Source organism: Thunnus albacares, chromosome 17 (genome assembly GCF_914725855.1).
Source record: "Thunnus albacares chromosome 17, fThuAlb1.1, whole genome shotgun sequence".
NCBI classification, from domain to species: domain Eukaryota; kingdom Metazoa; phylum Chordata; class Actinopteri; order Scombriformes; family Scombridae; genus Thunnus; species Thunnus albacares.
In genome coordinates this window covers 14525911-14546342 of record NC_058122.1, presented here as the reverse complement: position 1 = coordinate 14546342, position 20432 = coordinate 14525911, and the positions used below count along the sequence as shown (strand labels likewise).

The window sequence follows — 20432 nt, the reverse complement described above, 5'->3', positions numbered from 1 at the left end:
GTGGATGGCCTAGACGTGTTGGTAGGTAAAAGACTGTTAGGATTGAGATACACTTATGTTCCTCTGGATGTTTCCTTTTACAATTTGGGCCACATTACTTATTATTTTATTTTTAATTATCTGAGATGAATGGCTGATGGATGTAAAATTACACCGGAGGCCTGCAGAGAATGACATGCTCCGCAGTTCTCTCGTTCTTAGATTTTTTGTGATTAATTGAATGAATTTATCCCATCGTTTTTTAAATATATTCTAGAAAAGGCTGAGGATTTATAATAATAATAATAATAATAATAATAATAATAATAATAATAATAATAATAATAATATAACAATAATATAACAATAATATAATAATATAGAAAATGATAAAATACAACAATTTTATTCAATAACATTTTAGTACTTCGTTTATTTTTTAAGGTAAACAACAGCCAGAAACAAACAAGGAAAAAAATTATAATAATTAAAAATTAAATAAAATGGAATAACTGAATGCTTATTTTCTAAATCTCAACACCAGGCCCTCATGGTCAGATTTATACAAGAAGGAATGAAGATTGAATTAAAAAGTTTCAATCAAATGAAACATCTGTCTTGACTACAGATGTACAAAACTGTGTTTCTGTGTATTGATTAAAGAAATACATATTTTGTAGGTTGGTTTACAAAAGTTACAAAAGAGTTTTAGGTTTAACTTGAGATTTAATTTCAAAAAGCTTCAATGACATTGCCAAACAGATTATACTCTGCTGGGTTCAGTCCAATATACAATGTGAAGTTTCACTTTGGCTTTCTCACGTTTGCTTTCTGGCTTTCACTAAACGTAGAACTCATCCAGAACTTGAACTTGACAAACTCCCAATTAACCCTCCAGAAAATCCAGCATCCGTTTGAGTGGAGCAATCAATATGAAAACGCTCATTTTGGAACCACATTTACCGTTCATGTAATTTGAGTCGACAGTCTTGTAAAAAAAAAAAAAAAAATCACTGTCAAATAAATGATTTCTCGCTTTTCATTAATCATATACGTCTAAATATGCAGACTTCTGAAGGTGCTAGATATATAATGCAATGTAGATTATCTGGAATCCGCATTAAGAATCGACCAACTAAAAACATAGGTTCAAATAATGATAAAGAACTTGTTTGTGTTTTTCTGTCTGTCGTTGTGTGGCTTTATTAAACGGCAGATAGTTCGTGCGTAAAATCTGAATTTATCCACAATGTGCAAAAGTTCACTTGGCATTGCATAGTAACGCAGGGGCCCTTTTCTTTTGATATTTAGCTCTGTGAACCTGAAACAGGTGAAACTACAAATAAAAATATGTTGACACAGATTATATATTTTTAAAAATTATTTTAAATAATCAATCACAAAACTATTAACTAGTGTGTGTCTGGGGCCAGTGTCTTAAACATCCTTAATAAAGACACAGTATATACCGGTTATGGTCCTGTTTGATACATTATTTATGCAGGAACTTGTGTTTGTCAAGATACTAAATTATTGTTAATGATAAATTATTCATGTTTTTACATACATGTAGGCTATAAACACATTTTACAGATGTTTAAATGAGCTGTGGGTGAGGGTGAAACATTTTATTCAACAAACCATCCTCTTCTGTCGTTGAGTTTCTATATAATAAATTAAATCATAGTGAAATTAAATGATTCTTTATTTCATTTTAGGCTTCATGGACACCCCTTAGAGACTTCAGGGGGTCCCAGTCCAGGTCTCAGGGTCTAGGAGCCTCTGACTCCGCTTATTCCACTGTGCCAGACATTCCTGTACAGCAGCCAGAGCAGCGGGACTCCGCCCCTTCACTCAGAAACTCGGAGCACGTAGCAACAACTGAGCCAATGTGCTCCACCGCGATCCGTCCTACCGACTGCGGTGCCTGGCAACAGAAAAAAAGACGTGATGACGTCCTCTCCAGATTGCGTATTATGGGATGTGCGGAATTAAACAACCCGGAGAGGACACGGGGAAGCCAAAAATAATAATAGCGACAGAAATAAACGAGGTGCATGGTGGATCATGGAGCTCTCGGCTGTCGGTGAGAGCGTCTTCGCAGCCGAGTCCATCATTAAACGGAGAATCAGACGGGTATTCGCTGCGTTTTTTACCCACAGCCTGTGTCTCCACACCTATTACGCAACCGTTTGATTGTGCAGCGCCGACAGGCCATCCTCTGATAACCTGAATATGTTACGGATCTGTTTTGCAGGGTCGTTGGGAATATCTCGTGAAATGGAAGGGCTGGTCTCAGAAGTGAGTATAATATCCGAGGCTGTGAAGGACAGCGCTCCATCCTGGCCGCTCGCACAACTGCACCACCTCAGAGTCTGCCCTAATTCAGCTTGTGGATGTTTTTTTATCCATATCATCTGCTCTGTGTACTGTTGTGCAGTGTGTACTGTATATCAAGTCGCCTGTGCTTAACAGCCAGGTGTTGTATATGTGTGAGGATCAGTCCGCTGGGATGTATGAAAGTCCACACTATAGCTTTAGCAATGGCTGGGTTCACCATGCGTCACTGTCCGCTACGTCGTCTGTATTTGCAGCGCACACAGCGAGATTGCTTTGACAAAAGTATTTTAACGCGTGTGTGTGTGTGAGGGTGTTGGCGTGTGACCCGCTCTCTGTGTGGTGCCAAACACCTCTCCTCTTCGTTGTCGTGACATATTAGGTACAGCACTTGGGAGCCGGAGGAAAACATTCTGGATGCACGTCTCTTCGCTGCCTTCGAGGAGAGGTGAGGTTTTGACAGCGCAGCAGTAGGCCTCTCTGCAGAAAAAGAGATGGCACCGCGCATTCTGTACTTCAAAAATGTCCATACAAATAAGACATTTAGTGTAGATTTGACTCATAAATCTAAGTTTCAGTAAAGAAAGTGACAACAAGTTTCAGTTGGGCGAGATTATTCAATTTTCAGTTCAAATAAACTAGTTTCAAGATCTTCTTATTATCACAAGCAATTTATCTGTTTCATTCTTACTCGTTTTTCATTTTGATTGAACTTTTTTAGAATAAAAACTGCCCTGAAAATTGGACGAATCTCACTTTATTGGCAGAGTTTGGCCCTCACTTGGAAAAATGTTTTCCGATTTAATTACAGATCAAATAATCACGTATTTGTTAATGTGTTGTCATGATGATTCGTATCATTATTTTCATCCATCAGGGAACGCGAGCGAGAACTGTTCGGGCCGAAAAAGAGGGGACCCAAGCCTGAGACATTTCTCCTGAAGGTTGGTGAATCTTTTGATTGCGCATTTCGCGGGTTTTTCAGGTTCATTTCATCCTCTCGCCTCTCTTAGGCGTGTCATAAATGGTACAGATGATGAATAATTTCCATGATGTGACAACTACCTGGTTGATTGATTCCGAAACTGTTGGACTCTGATTCAGACTTACAGATAAATGGAATGACAGTTGAACCCAAAAGAAAATATCTCATTGTTTGACTTTCATGAGGTGAAGTTACGGTACAATTTAAGCACCCATAACGTATAATATAAATTATGTATGTGACTTATTTTTCTTTTCATAGCCGTGCATTCCTTTAAAAAAACAAATCTTCTTTAGGACGAGGCCTTGAACGTCCTAACAGATCTCCAGCTGCCTCTCTTAAACCTTTAAATTTCCTCAGGAGACTTTAAAATTTCATCTCTGGAAAACCTCCTCACATAAACCGTATTTGCTCTGTCCTCAGGCCAAAGCCAAAGCCAAAGGAAAGACGTATGAATTTAGAAGAGAGCCTCCCAGGGGGATTCAGGTTTCCTATCCTATCCCGGAGCCTGTCATAACGCCGAGGGCCCGGGAGGGTTTACGCGCCGTGGTTCCCACAATCTTCCCACCGAGCGCAGTCAACAGAGGAGAAAGTGTCCACATCCGACCACCAGAGCCAGAACGGAGGCCCAGACCTGCTCCACCAGAGTCTCTCGCAGTCCAAGAACCGGCCAGTTTCCCCAAAAAGAGAGGGCGCAAACCGAAGCTTCATCTGCATTATGATGAAGAAGATGCGTGCGGCTCAGCAGAACCTGACACCAAAAGGAGCAGGTTACTGGAGGAGCCCGTGTCACACGGTCTGTCCAAAATGCCCCGACGCTTGCATCATCGGGGAGAGACGTCAGATCCAAGCCTCATCCAGCTGACAAAGAGGTTTCAGGAGGAGACCACGATCACGCCCAAATCCAGCAGCGAGCAGAGACATTTGGGGGGCGCAGGCCTGTCTTACACCTGCGCGTTCCGTCCAGATGTGCGCAAAGGTGATCAGGGGGGTCAAAGGACTACTTGTTTGGCCGGGATGTCTATTCCTCAGCCGGGCAAGCACTCTGCAAAACACCGGAGCCATCAGGTGAAGGAGTGTTGTCTGCCCCGGGAACAACCGGCTGCCATCTCCAGACAGTCAGAGTCCATCCAGGATTTATCCACGCGACCAGCCTCGTCTTGGACCCCCAGTTTCACCAACCTGGACTCTGTGACCGTTACAGATGTCACCATGAACTTCTTGACAGTCACCATCAGAGAGAACAGCACGGACAAAGGCTTTTTCAGAGATAAAAGATGAGTATTTGCATTTGATGTAGGTCAGAGGAGGCGAATATACGCCGGAATAATTGTTTAACATGCTACAAACTAACAAGCCCACTGTAATACTATATTTTTTCTATGTAACGTTCAAATGTGTACATTCAATATTTAATACGCTGCTGAAAAAATTAAAATTTCAAGTGACATTGTAAGTTTGTGCTTTTGTTGCGCTTTTTACACTTAAATGTTTGTATCACAGCCATTTTAAAACATCTAAAAAAGACAAGGCCAATAATCAGTTGAGTATGTACAGACTGTTTTATCTTGGAAAAGTGAGTGTGGATTTTGAACATCATTTCCAGTCCTACCATTACTCCCTTCTTCACATGCTGTTTGATTTTATCAACCAAAACGCTAACGAGTGAGAGGTTGAAATAAATATATTTTTCTTTCATCCAGAGTAAGTATATTAGAAAGTTTTTAGGCAGCAGGACCGTACAAAATAACCGAAATAATAACTTGCACTTAGTGTGCTTATGGGATCTTTGATTTCAGAAATAATCAACATATTTAGAAGGTTGAAATAAGATTGTGCATGTATGTTGTAGGCTTTCAGATTAATCTAAAAATACTTGATTAGACGGCAAAATGTAGTATTTTTGTAAACTGCATAATTAAAGGCCTTACGGCTGCACTACTATGCAGAGGTCACGGCCAAAAAATATATGATAATTATTCTAACAACGACTTGCGGATCACATTATTTGGAACCACGAAAAATATGCTATTTTCTGTTGTAATTTCAAAAAGAATCAATATAATAATAAAATAATCAGCACAAAAAGTGAAACGTTTTCTGGGAGCGGCACCGGTTGACTTCAAGCAGTGAAGGCCTGAACTCAAGTTGAGGAAGTCCTAGTATTTATTTGCCTTTATGTTTATTTTAATATCAATGTTTTTCAAGTTTCGCTTCGTGAAACGTATCCAAGAACTGAGGAGTTAATTGAAACATAGAAACATACTCTTCTTGTTTCATCATCATCATCAATGCGGTCGAATTAGACTCCCAGAGTCTGAAGTCAGGCCTTAAAGTTGACGGCGAGTCTGTGGCCTCAATGCAGATATAGATTAATTATTTTGGTAGTTTAAATTTATTGAGGCAACCGAGCTATTAATGATTTTAATAGATTGTTTATAGACATAACCTAATCATTTGAGTGCTATTGAAAGGGAATAGAGACCCAGGATGAACTACGGAAACTGTGACCCCGTGTTGAGTTGGGTTATGATCATGTGGGTAACCTGCTTTTTATTTCCACCAATGACAGTGTTTTCTGACATCACCACGGTCCATTAGGCCTCAAGGATTCAGAGCGCACTGTGCCAATAAGAGGCCGCTCCTTTCAGACACAAAGCCTCCATTCATTTGACTTTGCTTTGTCTCTCTGACTGTCTTGTACTCCTGCGAAGGAGCTGCGGTTGGTTTCTGGCTCACCAACAAATGTAAGAAGACCGCTGCGATATTTAAGTAGTGTGCAGGCTACTGTCCTCATTTTTTATGGTAGTTTAATGGAAAATGATGAAGCAGACATTTTTAGAAAGCAAAATCATAAAAAAAGCATTCATGCAGAGCCAACATTGTTTCTTTTCCATGTCTAAAATGTATCATATACCCTAATATATTGTCACAGCTGCATATATCCCTATAAGTTTTGTAAATTTGAGTTTTTGACATGTGATGAGATTCAGGATCTCTTCCACAGTTCAGGATTTATGTGTCTTGATGCCCCTATGGAATAGAGAAAGGATTTTCTTGCAGCTGAGACAACATCTGGCCAAAATTCTCCATATGAGTGTAATTTACTCAACGACATACCCATCAAAAACCTCAACCCCTTTGATCTGCTGCTGCCCGAGGGCCTATAGGCTAAAAGCAAACCTTGAGAGAGCAGCAGCCATCAGCCCTTAGAGTGGCCTGCGTGGTTACGGTCCACTAATTTACCTCCACAAGATGTCGCCACCGGCAAGACCTTGAACCGGTGCCAAATTATTTTTGCACAGGAACCCCTGCAGGTTAAAATGGAGCGAAACGGCTCATCATCGGTGGATTAATCATTGCTGAAAGCTGGTAACGCATTCCAGTTTTTTTTTTACTTATCTACAGTATTGGCGATTGTTGAGTTATAGCCTCCTGCTGTCGGTTTCTTCGGGCCAGAAAAGCCTCCGAGAGACTACATTTTGCCCTCCAGATGTGAGGGGGATTGTGCGTTGCGTCATCCTGCCACTAGATGAAGCTACAAGCACAGAAACACAGCCACTTTTATATTTTCTTCCCTTTGTTTGTTTTTCTTCTTTTTTCAGTTGGCCTACTTTTGAAATGATATAGTCATAAATGAGATTAATTGCTCTAACAGCATAAAGCATGCTAAAAATGACTCACAATTTGTTTTCTTTTGGGGGTCTAGTTATTTTCAAGTGCGCAATTTTCAAGTAAAAAAAACAAAGAGGATTCACATTTAGGCTATTAATGCCAAGTATAACTCAACTCAGAACTCGGTTAAAGTAACATAAGAAACCACTGACAGCCTCAGAAGTGAATGAATTATTGTGCACTGATGGCTGGAGGCTTTGAAACTGATTCTCTTTAGAGAGTAAAGACCTGCAGAGGCCAGTAGTCCCCAACAACTGGATCTGTCCTAATTACAGAGAGAGAGAGAGAGAGAGAGAGAGAGAGAGAGAGAGAGAGAGAGAGAGAGAGAGAGAGAGAGAGAGAGAGAGAGAGAGAGAGAGGACAAGTGGATCGCCCCTCATCCTTTTTTTCCCCTAAAGCTGAATCACATCATCACGGTGCAGCAGAGGGTTTCTTGTACTCTCGGTATAACTCTCAAACAGAGAAACTCTCTGTAGCCATGCACTGCCGTCAACTTAATTTTAGATTTTTGTCTTTCCGCGGGTGAGATGTTGCCAAATGTGATTGTTTCGATGTATATTCTGGCTCTTCAGTTGCGGCACTGTGCGGCTGATCTGTGCAACTGGACTGGAAGGTGAGGGACTTTTCTCATTTCTGATGAAGATTGTTACAATAGGCTTGAAGAGCAGATTTGAAGGACCATTTATGATGGGTTTATAAGTTGCAACTAATGGTTGTATTAATAGGCCATTAATGCTTTGTATATCAGTTAAACGTGAGAACTTGGCTGTGAAAACTCTTTGCAGGACCACTAACCGCTGCAGAGACATAAATCCATTTATTCACATTATTAACACTTACTGCAGATTCAATGGATTTGAAACCCTCTATTAACTACTTACATAACATTTATAACTGCGGCTTATTAGTGAGAAATCCATGCATTTATTAACAACATTATAGGCTAAAACTACCTTATTACCAATATAAATTATAAACACCAGTCAATGGGAACCTAAAATGTGTTAATATTGACCAATAAAGCATTAGTAAATGATTTCTTAACATTTGATAGAGCCATTAGACAGTGGTCATTTGAATGTTGGAAACCTCTTTCTGAAAGAATCATTTGATGCTTCCCGCTTTATCCAGCGGTTTTGCAGCTGGTGTGGACTCCAGGATTGTACTCCAGGTGCGGCTTCGCTGTACAGAGGGCTCGGTAAGGTGGATCTACCCGGGCCAGGCTGTCAGAGTGGTCCTGGAGCCCAACCTGTCTTCAGCCCGGCGCACCACCGTCTGCATCAAACCGTCTCCCTCTTTCCGCGGAGCCAGTGTGTTCATTGAACGGGCCGGGAAGCTGGAGCTCCTGGTGACGGACAGCGAGCGTCCGGAGCAGGTGTTCTGTTTCCGGGCAGATGGACCACATAGGCCCGCTATCTACCTCCAGGCCAGCCCGCAGAGAGATGGAGCCTGGAGCCGACGCGCAATGGGCTTTAGATATGAGCTGCTGGGTAACAGGAGCGCTGCACCCAACCTGGGCCACAGCGGGCTGCAGAGTGAGTACACCCTCTCTAAGCGGTACTGAGGCTTCATTGGTACAACTTTCTGACAAGACTCCCATTAGAAAAGGTGTATAAGTTATACATAATGGCTATATTTATGGTCAATAAATCATTTACTAATTTCTTTATGGATCATTAATAAATCATAATTCTAATTTTTAGGTCGCTAGGTTGTGAGAAACCTCTTTGAAATATCTTTGATTGGATCTTATGACAAGTTAAGGGCTGCAACTAATATTATTTTCATTATCGATTAATTGATTAATCTGTCGCTTATTTTCTCGATTAATCATTTAGTCATTTGGTCCATGAAATGCCAAAAAAAAAAAAAAAGTAGATCACTGTTTCCCAAAGCCCAATGTGCAACCTCAAATGTCTTGTTTTGTCCCAACCAACGGTCCACAAACCAAAGATATTCAGTTTGTGATCATAGAAAATATTCACATTTAAGAAACTGGAACAAGAAGATTTTAGTATTTTTTTCTTTAAAAATTACTCAGAATATTTAATGATCGACTAATCAATTAATTGACTAATGGTTGCAGCTCTAGACGATGTACCTTCTGGAAGAAACACTGCAGAGGATCTGGACCAAAATCCAAATATTAAGCACTTACTAAACATTTATTATTAGATCAAATGCATTTTTAACTGTCTTATTACCAAATAGAATAAACATTAGAAAAGGAGAATTTCCATGACCTGGCAACCCAATATTTGTTCTTCTTAATGGCTTAGAATTATAAAACATAAAGCATTAGCAAATTATTCATCAACCATTAGTAAAGACATTGTACAGTTTAAAAAGGGATTATAAGAAAGTGACACCATTTCAAAGCCATTTCTTGCATGAACTGTGGACTATTCGCAGGCGGTTCAAATCACTGACTCATGGCCTGTGCTGGACAGTCCTAATTCCTAGTTTAGGAAAAAACAGTGGTTATTATATACAGACCCCAATCATGGCGAGTGGAGCATGCAGCTGCTGGTCAGTCTTGTGTTTTGTCTGGCTGTCTGGTTTCCATCGAGGGACAAAGCAGAGAGGACAGAGCAGACCCACAGGGCGGCTGAAGGGCAACGGTCCAAAGAGGCCTGAATTGAGACTGCAAATACTTTGCAGATTCCGCAAATGCCTCATCATTGTGTATGGATTTTTATTAGCATTTATCCATGTGTGCGGGCCTTTCTCAATGCGGTGATGTCATTCTCTGTCTATAATAGACAGCTGCTGGTTTATCTTTTCTGTATTGCCAGTCTGGCTGAGTGGTTGACTCCTGCAGTCTCCTTCATTGGCACGGGGTCATTCAATTAAGTAGATACAATAGGAGTCAAACATGGGGTCAAGACTAGCTTGGGTTTTTGATCTGCAGGCGGTGTAGTAGGCAGACCACTTAAAGGAGCACAAACACAGACGCAGCATTCCTTCATTTAACCCCAAATTTCTTCACTCTGTGATGCGAGGGAGATGAATGGAGATGGTATGTGTGTGTCAGCTTTTAGGTCATTGGAGTGGTGGGGTGGAGGAGTAACATTTATCTATCAGTCACTGTCAGTCTAGATGGTGCTTTGCATCATGCATAGTTTCGGAAAGAGAGGGAATATGGCACTAAAAAGACTGCAACTTTGAATGATATTGACATAATTTGACTAATTTGGATGGCTGAAGCTTCATAGTAGCTTCAAATAAACTTTTAAATAGATTTTTGCACATGAGGGCTGTGGATTTTGTCCCCCATTACTTACTTTGAAAGCGCATGTAAGGGATCTCTTAATGGGCAGTATGAACAAGAGGAATGATTATGGCAAGAAAAACATGTCAATGTTCGTTTGGGCACCTGACTGTGGTCATAAGACAGTCTTGAAAAATTGTGAACCCATCCTTTAAGTTGATATAAATCACATAGTTGAGTTGGTAATAAAACACTTTCTCATTTTTTTTACTGATTTCCTTCACTCGCAGCTTCATGTCGGCCCTGCAATGACACAGAACTTCTAATGGCCATCTGCAACAGTGATTTTGGTGAGTACTCATAATCTCACTCTATTAAGCCAAGACATACCATATAAACACATTGACACATTTCTATTAAATTCCGACTAAGATCATGATCTTTTCTTTACAAAGCAATGAAATGTGAGCCAAACTGGAAAGGACTAGAGGAGACTATTAGATACAGTCTTCCTTCTCTGAGCAACCAGCATGCATAAAAGTTCCTGGATGTGAGTGTTTCCATATGAAGTGTGAAGCTTGAAGTTGCACCAAAAAGGGGCATCATTTCTCATTAAATCTTAGTGCGATAAAGATTCAAGATCCAGATTTATTTAAGACATAAAATACTTGTTGGGAAAATAATTGTGTCCAGCAAGTTGTTTTTTTTTTGACAAGATTAAAGTTCAATGATCATGTTAAAAATTATAAATCTATGAATATGCCTTTTTTTTTTATTTCAAAAGTTTAACTGTTTAAAGATTTCAGTGTATGTGCACTTGTGTGAGTTGAATATTGCACCATGATTCGAAAACTAGTTGTGATGTCACAAATCATATGTACATAATTTAAACTGAGGTTTAAGGTGAGTGTAAATAAACTTAACCTCTACAAAAACAGCCATGTAATGTCAATCTCTGCACATACATAATTCTGCACAGTGCAGCTCAAACATCCGCTTGAAGTAAAAATAACCAAAACACATTTTTGAGTGGAGAGGGACTTTAAAAAAAAAACTGTTTTTATGGTTGGGTGTAGGCCAAAAAAGCAGCAGCTCTACTGGCTGTGCAGAGGAGGCTGAACAGATGTGGATGGAGCTGCAGAATGGGAGTGCTTTATAGAAAGCAATAGAGCAGAAGCAATAGGTCTTCAGAGCTTTATATCTGTCCCTTAATAGTCTCACAATACTGCCTTGTTAATTTTAAGATAAGGGAGAGTATATAAGCAACTAAATGGCTAAAGGAAAGAGTCAGAAAAGAAAAACATTCGGATAATAGTAAGATTTGGAGGGAATTTTTATGATCTGATGTCCTGCTCTTTGTTCTTTCAGTTGTCCGAGGCTATATCAAGAATGTGTCCCACCACCCTGAACATCAGACATCCCTTGTGGAGGTGTCAGCCTCGAGGGTGTACTGGCAGCGCAGTGGAGTGTTCAAGCAACAAGTGGCTGCCTCTGGGTCATCTCGGTCAGTCCCATCTTGGCACGGACACATCCACACACTCCTGCAGTGCTACGTGAAGCCTGGGGATGGAGAGTTTCTTTTCACGGGGTCAGAACACTTCGGGGAAGCTTGGTTAGGGTGTGCCCCGCGATACAAAGACTTCCTGTCTGTCTACCAGACTGCCCGGGCGTCACTTCGGAATTCCTGCGACTTCCCTTTAGACTGAGGAAGTGCACTGCTGAGCCCTACCAGTCTTTATCCACGGACATCCTCACCACTGTGCTGGCACTGTGGGATCCCTGTAACGTTGTCATGGCAAAGGGACTGTGCCATCAAGGTGGCATCCAGCATTACCAGCAGGGACAGATATACTGAATGGCTGATGGAGAGTACATTTGGAGGAGCAGAACAGGCGCAAACAGCAGGGCCTCCTGCTCTGGTGCCTCCCGAGGCTCAGAGAGGGCCAGCCTTTGTCTCTCTCCCATCACTGCCCTCGGTCCTGGGAGACTAAGAAGGGGTTGGGTTGCTTCTCTCTCTTTGTGCTTCTTTCCACATCGGCTGTTGTTCACTTTGCTGGCTCTGTGTGAAAATTGCCCTCTGAACTGAGGTGGGAGGGAAGAGTTAAGTACGATCATTTATAATTGCCAGTTTGTCTTAGTGAATAGGCTTGTATATGACTAAGAAGTTATTCTTATCCTGATTCATCATCTGCTAAAGTTTCAAATCCTCATTTTTTTGGTTATTTATATGTTTTGTACACCACACAAGACCTTTGAATGAAATGTTTTTGTATCTAACAGTGCTTACAATGCAAACTATCTGATGTACTGAAGAATCCACTGTATTACATTTATTCAACAGATGTTTTGCTGTATTGTTCAATTTTGGTTAATTACATTTTCCTTTGTTTTATTTTTTCCTCCCACATACCATTTTTATGGTGCAATAAATTTTTCCAACATTTCAAAATTGTTGATTTAACAGAGACACAGTTTTTGTATTTGTGTTTGAATCAGAGACTACATTAAATCTTTTAAAAGCTTAGCCTAGCTTAGCTTAGCTTTGACTGGACGTTGCATGTTTCTCTCTGTCTTTCATCTGCCAAACTCAATATTTTAATTCTCTCAATCTTGCAAGAAGAAGTAAAACATTTCCTCAGTTTTATTTACCCATTTATCATGACTGTGGGTTGTTTCAATAAACTGCACAAAAATGAACATTTAAACATTTAACACAATAAATACAAAATAATATTTTTGAACATTGCTATTTGCAGATTTTATTTTACAACAGAGAATCTGCATGGTTCATGTGTAAGTGATGAAGTGTTTAGATGTGAATTGAGCTCATGAACAGTGCATAAAAATCTAAATTTCATGAGGTCCTTCAGCTTAGGAGAATAGTCTGGCCCCTAAAGACCAATGCGCTCTTTTTTCATAGGAGGCTTGGTAAAGTCGTGAATGAACTTAAGCCCCCATTTCCCATCATATGCTGCATAATCTCTGGTTTATGAGAAGAAAAGGATTTAGAGCTAAGTGTCCTACAAGCTTATTTTAGTCCTTTTCCTTCTGCATCCCATCTTTCTCCCTGTAATCAGATTCTTATGATAATAAGATAGCCCTACCATAAAATGAAATACAAAATCTCCTTAGATGGCCAAAGCTCTGAGCAGACTGAGTCAGACGTTTCTTTTGAGTTGTGTGGCCCCTGCATCATGGCCGGAGAAGACAAATGGACAGATGTGAGGCCCCAAAGCCTGGAGATCCTCCCCTCAGCCCCTCCCCAGAAGAGGGGAACAATTAATTGACTTTTAAAGCAACTGCTTTCTTAGCCTATTCCACACTTCTCCTTGGCTGAGCAGGGCTCACAAATTGGTGTGTTGAACTTTTTATGAGGACTAAATAGCCGCCAATGAAAGTGTAAATGACTGTGTGGTGAATGGGGCCCACACAATGACCCTGCAGCGACAAGGCCTCTGGCAGACATAATGACCATTGTCACGGCTGCTGTCATTGAGAAACCATCAGGGCTCATGAATCCGAGAAGCCAGAGGAGGGCTGATCCCTGCTTTTTAATTTCCGCCTGTCCAAATTTCTGCTGTTCTTGTTATCTTTGATATTTCTCCCTATTTCCCTTCTTTTTATGCATGTCGTCTGTTTCAGTTTCAGATAAAACTTGATTATAAACCTGCAGTATTCATCTCAGCTACTGAAAACATGACTTTTTTATGCAAAAATGTAATTCCTCATTTGTGTAGTTCAAACCACATTTATTATTATAGTAGACAAATGGAGCCTCACAGTAGTTCATGCAGGCACAGAAATCACTTATGTCCATGACCTGTTTCTCTTGATATAAACATTTGGTGCTTCTTCAGTCCACAACAACAGTGAGCTCTGCATCCTTGCTGCTACATTGTTGAAGAAATGTAACTCCCTCTACCTCCTCAGCCTCCTCTTGTATTAGCTTTCAGTTGTTTGTGAATTTTGAATGTTTAATTCATGTGTCTGTGTTCATCACATATTGTGTATCTCAAGGACAGTTTGTGTGAAGCTGCTCAGAGAGCAGAGAAAACTGAGCAAAAAATCGTTAGAACCTGACTGAAATACTTTTGTCATAAAGATTTTTAGTTTATTTAAAAACATGTTTATGTATTGTATATAAGACACAGTTGAAGGTTGCAAAAATATATTATTTTGATGAATTTTACCCATAAATCTTCTACAAATGTTTTCTTTTTTTTTTTGGCCAACAGAAGCCCAGTTTGAAGTCTCCTCCCTCAGTGTTGTCCCAGGGGGCCACCATGTCAAATTTCCAAGCAAAAAATAACCTCTCTACAGGCTTTTGAGACCACACAATTCTCAACTCTGGGAATTCCAGCAGGCTCTCATGGGGAACGAGCCCAGGAGGGCTCAGCCCGGAGCTGCTGCATGATGCACCGGCAGGAGTCCACACAGACTGGGGGGTAATTGGTTTATCTCACCGCCTGGCCTGCTTTCCCATGTGGGCCACTGCTGTGGGGAGGCCCAGGGGTACAATATGGAAACAGCATGATACCCTCCAGTGCCGAACAAGCATTCACTGCTCCTGCTATAGAGACCAGGGACATGGTACCAGGAACACAAAGCTGAAGCAGAGATGTCTCTTGGCTTTGAAAAGGTTGCCATTTGGTCTCTTTTTAATGGTGGGCAGCATTTGTAGTTGAAAATCTGAAGTAATTCAATTTTGGCCTTAGCTTTTTTATTTTTTTTGTCAATTTAAAAAGTAACTAGTTAGAGCAGAGGGTTTTCCCTTAATGTCTTTGCATAATTGGCATCACTCATGCACCTGGTTGAAAATTTGATTTTTCTAATGCCTTTGTGTTCTTAAAAGTGAAACACAAAAATGACTCATTTAGCATTTATTTCTCTTAACTGCAGGATAAATATATATGCTCACATCATATATTGTGTGGAAGTTCTGAAGAGTTGTGCATCAGGATATGTGAAAATGAATTTTCACTTACAATCTGATGCAGTGTGTACAAATACAACTTCACACACTAACCAGTGTCCAATATCCAGACAAGAAACTTGGCTGGATACTGGACAATTCATTTTTGAATGCCAGACCAGTTAACCCAGTTTACTAATTATCTACAACTCTGTTTAAATTTAACTTCACCTATAATAGTGTGACAGGACTTATTAATAAAACCAGTATCATATCAAATAAATCTGTAATGCTAAGCATAATGTAACATACTGTACAAAGAGAAAGGGGAAATACTTCTTTAATCATCAAATTCCAACACTGGATGTTTCATGATGTGACAAAACTTAATTTTATTATATAGCAAAGAAAATCTAATCATACAGAAACATCTCAGTTGACCAAAAAAAGTGAGAGTTTTATTGTAACTGTTGATTTTTTAAAAAGCCATGTGATGATTAATCTCACTTAAGTTGATGCACACAGGATCTCATTTCAGGATGAGTCGAATCTTCCTGTCTCCAAGTATGAGTCTGCAAAAACAGGAAAATAGATACACAGTATGTTCAGCAAGTAATAAGTCTTTCATTTTCATACAATATACAACCATGATTTTTAAAGCAGTTGTTTAAAAAAAGACAAAAAAAATCTTTTATACAAAATTCTGTTAATTTTTTTCTGACTTTGTTTTCTAATATTTGCTTTTTTTTTCTTGTGAAACACAGAATTCCTTCCACTTTTCAGGCCTCTAAAAGAGGCATGAAATGAAACTGTCTTTGGTTGAAATGCTCACAACTCATGTCCATAACCTATGATGAGGTGTCACAAGAAGACTTTAAGGCAAAAATGCTGTGAACCTCTGGATCAAAGTATCTATCAATCTTGTGCTGCACCTACCGAACCAGTGCAGCTGCTATTACACCTCCAGTGATGGGTCCTACCCAGTAGAGCCAGTGATAAGCCCAGTAGTTGCTCACTATGGCTGGACCAAAGGCTCTGGCTGGATTCAGACAGGTACCAGATACATCCCCACTGATACAATAAAGAAAAAAATTAGATGTTTAATGTATTGCAATAAATGGGTTTTCAATTATTTGTGACGTAAAAAAAATGACAGATATTAATGTGAATAAGAATAAGTGAGATATGAAATTTTAAAAACTTTCACCTGGACAAATCTTGTAAGCACCATGAATGCATCTAAACCAGAAATTTACTCACCCAGCCAAGACGTTGATGATGACAGTGCAACCCACCATGAACGGCGCGAGGGGGCTTTTGGTCTTGGTGTTGACGGCCGCCAGCAGCACCACCATGGTGACCAGGCAGGTCATGGCGATCTCTCCAATCAGAGCTCCACCTATTTCACTGTCAGCCTGAAGCAGAGCAAACGCGGCCCCCTGGGCCTTGGCATAGTTCTCTTTGGAGGTCATTGCCTGTTGACACCAGCCAGCAATGATTCAGTGGTGAAGAATAGGTCTGCTTTATGTAAATATCAAAGAGTCTAAGATGATTTTTGTGACTCACCTTTGCCAGAGCAGCTCCAAACACCCCTCCAACCACCTGACATGCAAGGTACGGTACCACCATATGCATCTCCATACCCCCACAAAGATAGATGGCCAGGGTGAACGGGGGGTTGAAATGGGAGCCACTGGCGGAGACACAAACAGAGAGAAAAATTGTGTGATATACAGATGCATGTGAGGGAATAATGAAATCACAGCACAACAGATGAGATTGAGACTGATTGTGCAGCTTTTGTCATTACCTTATCTAAACAATAACCTATTTAAATCTGTACTTAAAGCTACCATAAACTGAGAAAATCTTTTGACGTCCTGTTTCTTAAAGTAAAAAAATGTATGTGTAAATAATTCCAGGATAACTACGAATAAAAAAAAAAAAACAATAAAACATGCATATTTTGTATTTTTTTTAAAAAGCCTAAACAAGCTGGCTTTTCAAATATTTGAAAACATATTTTAGATGATCCTCACCTGATGTTATCCATGCAAGCCACCATCACGGCTACAGCAAAACCATGCACCAGAGCTGGCTGAAGCCTCCCTGGACCCTCCACGTTCTCTATGACTGACACACACCCGATAAACACAAAGAACATCGTTCCCACCAGCTCAGCCAGACAGGGCTGGAATAACCTCTCAAACTTGTTAGGAGGTCTGGCGGGAGATGGTTTAGAATCTGAGGACACAAGAGACGTCCCCACTTCGCCCATCTCTGTCCTGTCATCAGCCATGATTCCTCAGTGAGGTCTGATTGTAAGAGCTGAGGATGTGACTTTGACTGTGTTTTCCCCTGATGTGTGCATACAAATATCTCCATTCTTGGTTATCAGATGAACTTTGGCGAGTAAGGTTAGAGTCTAGAGGTGTTGCTCCACTGACCTCCTTGTCTTATTAATCCAAAGTAGCTTGTCCATTACATGCTCTCTCATTACAAGAGTTCACATACCAAGATAAACATTTCATGCATTTGCTGACAGGATTGTGAACTCTTCCATGACCAGTTTAAAAATCAGCTAGTTTTTGTCAATAATAAAATCTAATAATTTACTATGAAGCTGTATAAACAGGTTTTCAAACATTTTCCAAGGCATGGTCAAAGCTGGACAAATCATGGCATGACACACATGACAAAACATGTCTAGACTGGGCTTCACTGCTTAACCTAGGGGCAACAGTTCCCTTGTTTTTCAGTGTAGATACTTTTGGACTTCAGTGCTGGTAAAGTCAAGTTTCTTAAATCCTGATGATAAAATTGCTTTAAAAAAAAACATTTGCATTAATTATGGTGCATGCCAGAACTCCTCTTAAATGTTTACCTGAGAGCAAAGTCTGTGCCCTTTTTTCCAATTGGGAAAAAGATTATTTAATTTAAATTGTGTATTTTAATGATATAGCAGATACTTATGAGTCATTCTTACTTATGTCTTATCACTGATCATTGATATTCATGTCATTTAATGATCACACATTAAATGACAAAAAACAAACAAACAAACAAGAAAAACCCTCATGTCATGGAATAAGTGGTACTAGAGTACACATTACCTCCCTGACTAGGATCTTTATTTAGATCTTTTCAGAAACAGAATAGCAATTTTGAATCCTTAGCTGTTCTTATAGTTGGTTATAAGGTCTATAATGCTAAAGGTTTGCCATTGGTCAAATCAGAATAATAACAGCAGACTGAAATAGTTGAAATAATGCTCAGTACCTGTAGGGGGAGACACTGAACAAAGAATCTGCAGGATTTCCCCCTTATAGAAATACTAAACATCCATCTTGGACAGATGGTTTTTTACAGTTTGGAGTGGGAATGTGATTTTAGGCCTGCACAAGTGTCCAACATTATCAGCTGGACAACCTCCAAAGATTACAGGAACATTATTCAAGCAACAAATTAAACAGTCATGTTAAAGGATAGGATGACAAATTTTCAAGACCTAAACAATACTCAGGGAACCAAATGCACACTGACACATGATTTTCTTACTGTAATAATTTCTCCTGTTCATATTGGCCATTAAGAAATTCCTTCATAATGCCCTTTCAATGTCAGTGATGGCGGACAAAAATCACAGCCCTCCTTCCATGCAAAAATGTATTTAAAAGTTTATTTGAAGCTAATATGAGGCTTCAGCCGTCCAACTCAAGTCAATATCCAAAGTTACTGTAAACACCAAATTCTTATTTTGTTACGATCCTCCTGAACAGGAAAACACTGTCGAGACACAAAGGGGGAATTTTTCCCTAAAAAGACTATAACTGTGGAATATATTCACTTTATTTGACTAAGTCAGATCACTGAAGCCTCATATTATCTTCAGATTATTCTGATTATTCAAACTATAATCTTTAAATAGATTTTTGCTCAAAATGAGGACTGTGGAGTCTGTCAATTGGAAGCATTGGGGGGGATCTTCTAATGCTCAGTATGAACAGGAGGAATGACTACAGAAACAAAACCTGTTTCAATGTTCATATGGACACTTGAATATTGTTTTAAGACAAACTTGAAAAATTGTGACCCTATCCCTTAATTTATTAGTGCTGTTGATCACACTAGATACATAACAGGCCCTGACAAGGGTGCAAAGTGCTGCTTTATATACTGCTTCTACTAATACCTACAGTACTGGAGCTACTTAGGATGCAAATGTGTGCATAAGTAAGTAAGTTTATTTAAGGTGTAAAATCACAAGTATCTCAGTGCATTTTACAGAGTCAGAGTCATGCATTTTTTGTGAAACCTTTGTACATGATAGTGCAAAGCCCTGTGGTGCCATGTGCAATTTAAAAATACTTAACATGCCTGCATATTCCATAAGCTGCTATTAATGACAGGATTTTGATAACAGCTCTGCAAAGACATAACTTGCCATGGCTACATCTGACAGGAAGGTTTTGATAATTAATTGAGGTGCAGGTAATTAAGAGACAGATGAAGGTCAATTTTATTCCTACAGAGGAGAGCATGTTGTCTCACAGAGCTGTTTTGTGTTCTCACTTGGATGCACGGCTGTTTAAAAACACTGAGACGTGACGATATGGTGCTAGTTGTTCTTTAACATCAACATGCCAGGGTTAAAGTACTTTAAAGTGAAAGTTCAAGAGTTCTTCACTCTGTGCACATAATAACACACACACCATCAGTCCCATGGCAAACCAGGTTCATAGGTCATACTACGCTGTAAGCCTTTGCAGTTTTTACCCTCTTTATATAGGCTAGATAAGGCAGATAAGGCAGAGGAGTGCCACTGGTCTGAAAAGACATAGTGGGATTTTTTTAGTTGTTAAGAGCAGAGTATCATGAACTCTACAAGGTCATCCAAGAAAAATGTCTACCAGCACAGGAACACTGCAGTGAGCAGCAGAAAAGAAAAAAAATTCAACTCCTTTGTACAGGACTGCCAGTATACATCTCAGAAGTGGATTTCTCAGCACACAAACCCAAAACTATCTATATGACCAGATACTACAAACAATAAGATGTTTTCTTTTCATTTATCACGGCAATAAAATGTATTGTAGTGTAAATTCAAGTTAGCAGGAACAACTGATTGATTCTCAGAGGGTCAGGCCCATGTCATGACAGATCTGCAGCCACAAGATGGCAGCAGACCACTGTGAACACCAGAGTGTTTCAGTGTTTCAGTGTTTCAGTGTTTCATCTCGAACTGATCCTCAGTCAGTCCGGAGATCACATTATCCGGAGGCACTTATCCCTCTTTGAAGACCCAGACTGACCCTGCGTCAGTGCTTAGAGAG

At 39.8% G+C, this 20432-nt stretch overlaps 3 protein-coding genes across 3 annotated transcripts; 2 read left to right on the top strand and 1 right to left on the bottom strand.

The window, feature by feature from the left end:
- Positions 1 to 1835: 1835 nt before the first annotated feature.
- On the top strand, positions 1836 to 4757 carry cbx8a (chromobox homolog 8a (Pc class homolog, Drosophila)). Its single transcript, XM_044331304.1, has 5 exons — positions 1836 to 2115; positions 2237 to 2280; positions 2699 to 2764; positions 3194 to 3260; positions 3725 to 4757. Exons 1-5 carry the CDS (start codon positions 2047 to 2049, stop codon positions 4580 to 4582), a joined length of 1104 nt encoding a protein of 367 aa, XP_044187239.1. The 5' UTR covers positions 1836 to 2046; the 3' UTR covers positions 4583 to 4757.
- Positions 4758 to 4851: 94 nt separating this feature from the next.
- On the top strand, positions 4852 to 12711 carry LOC122966957 (meteorin-like protein). Its single transcript, XM_044331305.1, has 4 exons — positions 4852 to 7589; positions 8108 to 8511; positions 10478 to 10537; positions 11556 to 12711. Exons 1-4 carry the CDS (start codon positions 7504 to 7506, stop codon positions 11891 to 11893), a joined length of 888 nt encoding a protein of 295 aa, XP_044187240.1. The 5' UTR covers positions 4852 to 7503; the 3' UTR covers positions 11894 to 12711.
- A 2210-nt stretch (positions 12712 to 14921) lies between these two features.
- Positions 14922 to 17491, bottom strand: aqp8b (aquaporin 8b). The gene is made up of 5 exons (XM_044331553.1): positions 17139 to 17491; positions 16666 to 16792; positions 16360 to 16574; positions 16036 to 16170; positions 14922 to 15671 (listed from the first exon to the last, which is right to left on the bottom strand). The coding sequence occupies exons 1-5, from the start codon at positions 17396 to 17398 to the stop codon at positions 15629 to 15631; spliced, it is 780 nt and encodes a 259-aa protein (XP_044187488.1). The 5' UTR covers positions 17399 to 17491; the 3' UTR covers positions 14922 to 15628.
- Positions 17492 to 20432: the final 2941 nt, after the last annotated feature.